The 9,007-nt window shown below is 46.1% G+C and overlaps 1 protein-coding gene across 1 annotated transcript; it reads left to right on the top strand.

The window, feature by feature from the left end:
• Window positions 1-1,476: 1,476 nt before the first annotated feature.
• On the top strand, window positions 1,477-3,023 carry LOC119329298 (replication termination factor 2-like). The gene has a single exon (XM_037602315.1). It carries the CDS (start codon window positions 1,629-1,631, stop codon window positions 2,658-2,660), a length of 1,032 nt encoding a protein of 343 aa, XP_037458212.1. The 5' UTR covers window positions 1,477-1,628; the 3' UTR covers window positions 2,661-3,023.
• Window positions 3,024-9,007: the final 5,984 nt, after the last annotated feature.

Below are 9,007 nucleotides of genomic sequence, written 5' to 3'. Positions count from 1 at the left end.
TGATGGTGCATTTCTACACACACTAATCCCATCCATGCCACCAACTTCTTCTTCATACTGCAACATGCGGATAATCCTTCTGCACATAGAAGGAACAAATAGGGAGAAAGGGGATCCCCTTGTCTAATCCCCCTTGAAGGTACAAAAATTTCAGTTTCTTGAGAATTTATCCTCACCTTGTATCTTACCGAAGAGACACACGCCATGATCATGTCTATCCACTGTGTGTTAAACCCCAGTTTCTCCATCATTCTCCTGAGGAAAATCCATTCCACTCGGTCATAGGCCTTATGCATGTCAAGCTTGACTGCACACAGACCAGCCGCCCTTGCCCTCTTATTCTTGATCTTGTGAACACATTCATAGGCAATCAACACATTATTTGTGATAAGTCTCCCAGGAACAAACGCACTCTGGGAAGGTGATATGATCTCAGGCAGGATCCCCTTTAGTCTAACAGCCAACATCTTAGAAATAATTTTATACAACACATTGCACAAGTTTATCGGCCTATATTGTGTGATTAGATCAGGAGAATCAACTTTGGGTATCAGCACAATAGATGTGTCATTCCATTCCTCTGGAACCTGCCTTCTATTAATAGCAAACAAAACTTCTTGGGTTATATCATCTCCTAGTATACCCCAATATTTTTTAAAGAAAATAGCATGAAGGCCATCCGGCCCAGGGGCTTTAAGATTACCAATACTGAACACAACTTTTCGCACATCGTCAGCAGTATAAGGGGCCATCAACATATCATTCATTTGATCTGTCACTTTAGTTTGCACTTTATTTATAACAGCCGGGTCTACAAGGTTAACCTCGAAAGTAAACAAGTTACTAAAGTATCCTTTTATATGTGGTTTTAGGGTATCCATACCTTTCAGAGTATTTTCATTCTCGTCCTTCAGCTTTTTAACCATATTCTTTTTACGCCTAGCACTTGCATAGGCTTGGAAAAACCCCGTGTTGCGGTCTCCATGTTTCAGCCATCCCGCTCTTGATCGCTGCATGTAATGGATCTCTTCTAGCTCAAGCAGGAATTCAATAAGCTCTGAGATCTCCTTCCTCTTCTCCTCACTGGCCTCATTCATTGGGCCCGTCATAACTTTCTCAAGATCTCTTTGCGCTCTCCGAAGCCTCTTCTTTGGTTTCTTCAGCACCCTTTGATCTCAGTCATGAAACGAGACTGTGGCCTTAAATGCACCTAGGCCGGTCCATCTCGCTCTGCCGCGAGGCTTCCCTAGGTCTCGCTATAAGCGAGATCCGCGGCGGTATAGGATCCTCGCTCTAGCAGCCATCCAAGTCGAGCTCAACCCAGACTCAACCGAGCCGTCCGAGTCGAGCTCAGTCCAAAACTAATGGGCTGGCCCAACCCAGACTCAACTGAGCCGTCCGAGTCGAGCTCAGTCCAAAACTCCCAACCCAACCGAGCCCACTCCGCGTACAGACGTCAGAGTTGACGTCTCTCGATTCCCCTCCGCGTCCAGCTTTCGCATAGGAGCCAGCCACACCGCCCCGCACCGAACCATCCCGATCCCCCATCGTCTCCGTTAGCTTCCCCTCCCCCGCTCCCGAATCCGGCGCACCATCGTCGAAACCCTAACCCTAGCCCCACACCAGCCATGGCGCCCGCCACCGGCGCGACCCGGGCCGTGGTCCTCCGCCTCGACGACCTGTCCCTCCCGCCGCGGTACCTCACCGTCGCGTCCCACCTCCCCGTCTCCGACCTCCTCAGCTTCCTCCCCCTCCCCTCCTCCTCCTTCTACCTCACCACCGACGGCCGCCCGCTCGCGCCCTCCGCGCCCGTCGCCTCCCTCGCGCCGTCCGGCTCGCTCCAGCTCCGCCTCCGCGCGCTCCGCGGCGGGGGCGGCGATGGCGGGTCCACCTGCGCCGAGTCCCGCGACTGCTACCTCTCCATGTACCTCGCGAAGAAGCCCGACAAGGCCGACCCCAACGAGGCCCGGCTCTCCCGCTTCACCTGCTGCGCGCTCTCGGGGGAGCCCCTTGCCGCGCCCGCCGTCGTGGATCGCCTCGGCAACCTGTTCAACAAGGAGGCCCTCGTCGAGGCGCTCATCCACAAGCGCCTGCCCAAGGCGCTCTCGCACATCCGTGGGCTCAAGGACATGATCCCCATCCACCTGCACCCCAAGCCCAACGCGGCGGACCAGGAGGTCCGTTTCCAGTGCCCAGTCACTGGGTTCGAGTTCAACGGCAAGTCCCAGTTCCTCACGCTCCGTGGATGCGGCCACGTTCTGAGCGTGAAGGCTCTCAAGGAGGTGAAGTCGTCCTCGTGTTTGGTCTGCCATAAGGAGTTCGATGAGGCGGACAAGATGCCCATCAATGGGACCGAGGAGGAGGTGGAAGTGTTGAGGCAGAGGATGGAGGAGGAGAGAGGGAAGCTCAAGGAGAAGAAGGATAAGAAGCTGGCGAATGGGCTCAGTGGGAGTAAGCATGCTGTTGCTGCGGTTGCAGATGCTGAGAAGTTGGAGAATGGGAAGGAAGGGGAGGCTGCCCCAGCAAAGCGGTTTAAGGCTGCAGATCATGCACCGGCTCATGCAAACAAGAAAGTGTATGCGTCAATTTTCACTTCTTCCAATAAGTCTGATTTCAGGGAGACATACTCATGCCGGTCACTCCCCCTGGGAAGGAATTAAATCGATGTTGGGGAGATTCCAATGGCATGGAGGTGAACCTCGTGTACTGATTCAGCGATTAGCTTCATACCATGGCTCGCCCATAAGTTCTGGTATTTTTGTTTTAGCTGTTGGTGTTATCTATGCTTGATTGCTGTGTGGAGCTTTCTAGTTTTCACTCGCAGAGAAGCAATATGTTTTTATAAATGATTTGTGAAATATGTAATAGCTGTAACACATATCATTGAGTCCAGTCTTCTAGCAATTTGTCTGAGTAATGCTCTAGTTTTCATTCAAAGAGAAGCAATATGTTCTTATAAATGCTTTGTGAAATATGTAATGGTTGAAACAGTTGGCGCTTATCATCGGGTCCAGTCTTCTCTAGCAGTTTGTCTGAGTAATGCTGTAATTCATTCACTTGCCATTACGTTCATATTTCAAAGTACTTCTTTAATTGCTGGTCAAAGGTTTATCCTAACAAGACCGAATATATGAGGTAATTTGAAACGGAGGGGGTACTAATTTACGTGCATGCCTAAGGGGACTCCCAAGTTAAATCAAAGGGTTCCTAGTGTTCATTGTTGCAACTTCCACTGTATCTTGGCTATGCAATCCTACATACAACCTGTTTGAATAAGGCTGTGATTTATATGCATGCGCAAGTGGACTCTCAAGATAGATCAAATGGTTTCTATGGTTTTCAATGTAGTAATCTCGACTGTGCCACTTTACTGAACAGATAAATGCGCATTGCGCTTGTTTCGATGTTTAGTTGTCCATGAAGTACGGAATTCGCGAAATGACAGTGAGTGGTAGAACATTTGGCGGTCACATTAATATTAGCATGACACTGGCAGTATGCTGTAGTTGCTCTTTGCCTGCTTCTATAGATATGCTGTAACCTTGGACGTGGTGAAACTTTGCCTATTTTCTTTCACACCTTCTCCTTTGGGCTTTTATTTCCATAACTTGTTTACAATGTACACATGTTATATTTCTCGTTATACCTTTGGCATTTGGGCTATACTATATGTGTTGTAATGTACATACGTATTTAGCTTTTGCTGGATGTACATATTTGCTAATTGTGTATTTTATAAAAAGATCCAAAATAGCCATAATCATTCTACTTCTGCCCTGTATGCATGCTGCTGAATAAGATTCTGCAAAGATTCATAGGATGCCATAAACTTACTTAGGAATCAAGACTAGAGTTGATTTGGGCGCACAGGAATTTGACACCTCAGCTGTCTAATTCTGTTCAAATTTAGAAGGAATGGTGAAACAAGCTCCTATCAAGAAGACATCCAGATTTATTTCGCGTTAACATGCGGTACCTCCCTCAGACTATTTGGAGTTGGACACACATTAATTTCTTTTTCTCATTCCATACTTGTCTTATCTCTTATTTTTTTTTTTAATATTGAAACGTCACTAGGAATAGCTTCTGTGATAGCTGCTATATCTTTTTTGGAACCTTATTGTTGGATTAATGGCTTTTGTGAAGTGGCATAGAGAACAGAAATCAGTGTTTACGGGTTTAAATATATTCCAGTTGCTGGGGTACTGACTAGACGACTCGTCGCGGCTAATCCGTTTAAATATATTCCAGTTGCTGGGGTACCGACTAAACGACTCTTTGTGACTAGTCATTAGTCAACAGCTAGTCATATAATGTCGTTGAGTGTACTTGCTACAAATACTATACTACTGCACTGGAAACATGTTTGCATAACCCAAGTTGTCCAGGAGTAGGACTGATGAACACATTCATGTCGAATATCCATAATTCAGAGCAAAACACATCAGATTTGGACAACTCATAACATGTTCCCATTCAGAGTCGAGGACTATAGGTGTCCAGTTGTGAGTGAAGTACTGACTGATATATTCTTATTTCCAGTTTGATTGTCTTTGTGGCAGCTTCTGTATCCCTTTCTTCTTAGTCATGCTCTTCCACTGCATCATCTGATCTGTTAGGATGCAATCTGGTTACGAATGACTCAAATGTTGATGTCTAATATTGTCACCCATTTCATCCACCTAACATTTCTAGATGGCTTACATCAGTGCTTTGCATTGAATTCATTTGCATCAAGAAGTACCGTAGAACCATATCTTATCAATGAATAAACACGCCATTCTGCAATTTCGATAAATTTTGATACCTCAACACTTGGTGCAAGTCATCCAATCTTCTGATCAAATTATCACCATAATTGTTTTTTCCTTTTATAATAATCATTCAATTTTAAGTGGTCTTGGTCATCTGAGTGTGGCACTTGTCTTCATCCTGTATATCCATGGATTTTCAGTTAGCAAAGGTTGACTGATGTTTGACATGAACAGAATAAACTCTACAGGTCAAAGGGAAAATGGAATGGGCTTCCATATGATGGATGTACATGGGAGAAATAAGTCTGATATCTTGGTGTTCCAATCTCAGATTGAATTCTTCATCAAGATTTAGTCCAGGAGCAAGTCTACTGAGAAGAGCAAGGGTGTCGATCATGAATTTTTGTTTTAGTTGACTGTAGGTTTCATGTGGTATGTCTCCAGGGTCGTTCTTTGAATTTGCTCTTTTGTTAACTTCTGACACTATAGATTTTATATCAGTAAAAGTGTCATCCTTGGTGACAAGATGGGACTATATTAGAGCTATTATTAGTATACGCTAGATTGGAACAAATGTAGACATAAATATGCAACAAAATTGGAAGTCCACATCTGATTCAACAGACTTCCACTGTAGTGTTTGAGTGAATCCTGCTGCCTCCTCTCAAACCATAATAGAGTAGTATTATTGTTTTATCATTGAATTGTTTATTTATCCTGAAAGTTGAAAGCGGGTTAATTCTTCTTTTATTAGGTGGTTGACATCCATTATGTGGCATAGGTGTTACATCACGTATACAACTTAATCCCACACCACTTTTAGCAATGGCTCGTAATGTGGCATCTCTTCCACTACCAGCGCCCTTTACCATAACTTCTGCTCGTTGCAAACCTACTGTACGAATAGCATATGCTGCTGTTCTTTGATCAGCATAGGGTGATGCTTGGTAGTTACCCCTCTCTCAGCCTTGCAAAGTTTGGGAGTGTGAATTTGCAACTTGGACACCTCATAGAATGTTGGTTAGAATATTCGAAATTGATCACGTATATATCCCTAGCAGATCTAAGCTGTCACTACTTCTCTTCTTTTGGTTGTCAGGAAATGTATTTTTGATCTCAGCTTCTAATGATGAAAAGAAGCAGTCAAGAATAAAATTTGATGTCCTTTGGCACCTTACGAGATGATAAACATCAACACTGATGTTCTGATAACTACAAAATAGGAATGCATGGTATTTATGTAATCACATCTGTTTCCGTCTTAACTTTTGGGAGGATTTCTTACACTCTTTATATTGACTTGTCCCTGATCGTAATGTTGCAGCATCAATGGGCATGAAGGCCATGGGTTGAAGACCAAAGATTTTACATTGTTCGGTCTATTTAAAGGTAATTGTACTAAACATCATGTTCTTACTGCTCCTTACTCCTTAGTTAATACCATCACTGTGGCACTCCTCCTTTTAACATTCTTTTAGTTAGTAGCAGTATTTTTGAAGTGTTTCTACCATTTTACTGGAGGTTTTTGCGGTGTTCATGATATTAGGCTGTAATTGTTGCCAGCCTGAGCTTGGTAAATTTTCCTTGCTTAGTCCTAATATTGAAACTTGCTCGGAGGATCCAACCAAGGCCACATTTTTGATAAAGAAGATGCACAATTCTATTCTATCAACAGGCTTTGATGTGTCATCAGCAGCTCTATTACAAGTCTCTAGCGTCGGCTTACCCCAGTTCAGGTCACTGCTCTTTATTCTTTAGTTAAAACCATCATTGTGGCACCCCCGCTTTTAACATTTGTTTAGTTAGTAGCAGTATTTTAAAAGTGTTTCTACCATTTTGCTGGAGGTTTTAGTGGTTTTCTCGATATTAGGCTGTAATTATTGCCAGTCTGAGCAACGTAAAATTTCCTTAGTCTCGAATATGGAAACATGCTCGGAGGATCCAACCAAGGCCACACTTTCGATAAAAAAAAGCAAGATTCTGTTCTATCAGCATGCTTTGATGTGTCATCAGCAACTCTTTTAGTAGTCTCTAGTGTTGGCTTACCCTAGTTCAGATTACTTCTTTTTATTCTTTAGTTAGTAGCAGTATTTCTAAAGTGTTTTTACCATTTTGCTGGAGGTTTTAGCAGTGTTCTCGATATTAGGCTGTAATTGTTGCCAATCTCAGCTTGGCAAATTTTCCTTGCATAGTCTCGAATGTGGAAACTTGCTTGGAAGATCCAACCAAGGCCATATTTTTTATAAAGAAGATGCAAGGATCTATTCTATCAACAGACTTTGATGTGTCATCACCAGCTCTATTACAAGTCTCTAGCGTCGGCTTACCCAGTTCAGGTTACTACTCATTGATATCTGATATGGAAGGGTGAACATCAATTAATATTTTTGTGGCAGGAAATATTATTGATTTCTTTTGCAGTGCAAGGAAAAAAACCCCAATACATGGTATAATTAACCAAGACATTAGTTTTTTCAGAACCGGCGGCCATTTGAGACCCCAATTTATATTAAAAATACCCCTAATGTGTAAATGTGTATACCTCCGGGGAATCTATAAAAGGGCGCCTACCTAAGAAAGAAATATTCATCAATAGCTAAGAGCTTTGTTTCCGCAGAATATGTTCTTTATTCTTTAGTTAAAACCATCAGTGTGGCACCCCTCATTTCTTTAGTTAGTAGCAATATTTTTGAAGTGTTCTTACCATTTTTTTTCGAGAAAACGCAAAGGACTCTTTGCATTTCATTTCATTGAAAAGATGAGAAGATACAATCCTCCTAGGAGGTGGTGGCTACATGGATTGGCAACCTATCAGTGGACATCCCAGATGGTGGGGAGGACTACCCTGCGACCCAAAGCGCCAGCTTGTGCCCAACATTTGGCTTCGGCCTTAATCCTATCTACGAGTGCGGTAACCGAGGGGCGCGCATTGTCGAAGACGCACTCGTTGCGTTGTTTCCAAATCATCCAAGGGACGAGCATGGCGATAGATGGCAGGCCTTTCCGTAGCGCATGTGGGGTCTGCCCTTTCATTCGTTGCCACCAGTCCGTGAGGGTGGGCTCATTGCTTGGCGGTTGAGAAGGTATCCTCGCCCAAGCCAGCACGTCGTGCCAGACCTGCCGCGTAAACGGGCATTCCAGGAGCAGGTGCTACATTGACTCTGGGGCCTGATCACAGAGGAGGCATCGCGGATGGTGCTGTAGGCCGCGACGGGCTAGTCTCTTTGCCGTCCAGCACCGGTCCTGGCTAGCCAACCAGTGAAAGAAATGTACACGGCGCGGTGCCTAGCTCTTCCAGGTAAGCTTCTCATGGATCCATGGAAGGTTGCGGCGTAGCATGACCGTGCCGTGTAGTTGCCGCTAGCCGTCCATCTCCAGAGCATTCGGTCGGGCCGGTTTGATAGGCTGATCTGCTGCACGGCCTGCCACAGTCTGAGATATTGGCCAATCTCGTGGATCCCTATCACTCCTTGAATGTCGCGAGCCCAAGCATTGCCCGCTAGGCCTGCGGCCACCGTTGTCAACTTGCGTCGCCGTTTGAGAATGCATTGCTAGAGTGCCGGTGCGAGCTCCCGCACGGACTGGCCGTTGAGCCATTGGTCATCCCAGAACAATGTCGTCTGTCCATCGCCAAGCTCCATGGTCGTCGATGCGAAGAACAACGCGCGCTCCTCGCGGGAAAACTGGAGGTCGAGGCCTCGCCATGCGCGGTCGTCGTCCGTGTGGGAGAACCACATCCAGCGCAGGCGCAGCGCTAGACCGGCACGCTCCAGGTCCTGGACCCTGAGCCCGCCGTACTTGAGCGGGCGGCACACACGTCGCCAGTTGACGTGGCAGTGTCCGCCATTAGCAGCAGCGCACCCAGCCCACAAGAAGCCACACTGGATCTTTTCGAGCTGTCTCAAGGTCTTCTTGGGTGGCGCGAACGCGAGCAGCTGATGTATCGGGATCGCGGCGAGCACCGATTTGACCAAAGCCAGCCGCCCGGTTTTGTTCATGAGCCATGCTTTCCATGTGGGGAGCCGAGCGGCCACCGAGTCGACGAGGGGTTGTAGTTGGGCAGCTGAGGGGCGGCGTAGCGTGAGAGGGATGCCAAGATAAGTAATGGGTAGCTCCGCTTTCGCGCATCCCACCTGATCAATTGCTGCATCCGCCTCGGGGTCGCCATTGAAAACGGTGGCGGAGCTTTTGGCATAGTTGACTCGGAGGCCGCTAGCTTCACTGAATGCGGCCAGGATCGCGCGGACGGCCTC

The sequence above is a fragment of the Triticum dicoccoides genome, chromosome 7A (genome assembly GCF_002162155.2).
Source record: "Triticum dicoccoides isolate Atlit2015 ecotype Zavitan chromosome 7A, WEW_v2.0, whole genome shotgun sequence".
Classification (NCBI taxonomy): domain Eukaryota; kingdom Viridiplantae; phylum Streptophyta; class Magnoliopsida; order Poales; family Poaceae; genus Triticum; species Triticum dicoccoides.
Note: the sequence above shows the minus strand (reverse complement) of the source record. Positions and strands in the feature narration are given on the sequence as shown.

Excerpts from the sequence above, each read along its gene's own strand:
- LOC119329298 (XM_037602315.1), top strand. The coding sequence starts at position 1,629 with ATGGCGCCCGCCACCGGCGCGACCCGGGCCGTGGTCCTCCGCCTCGAC.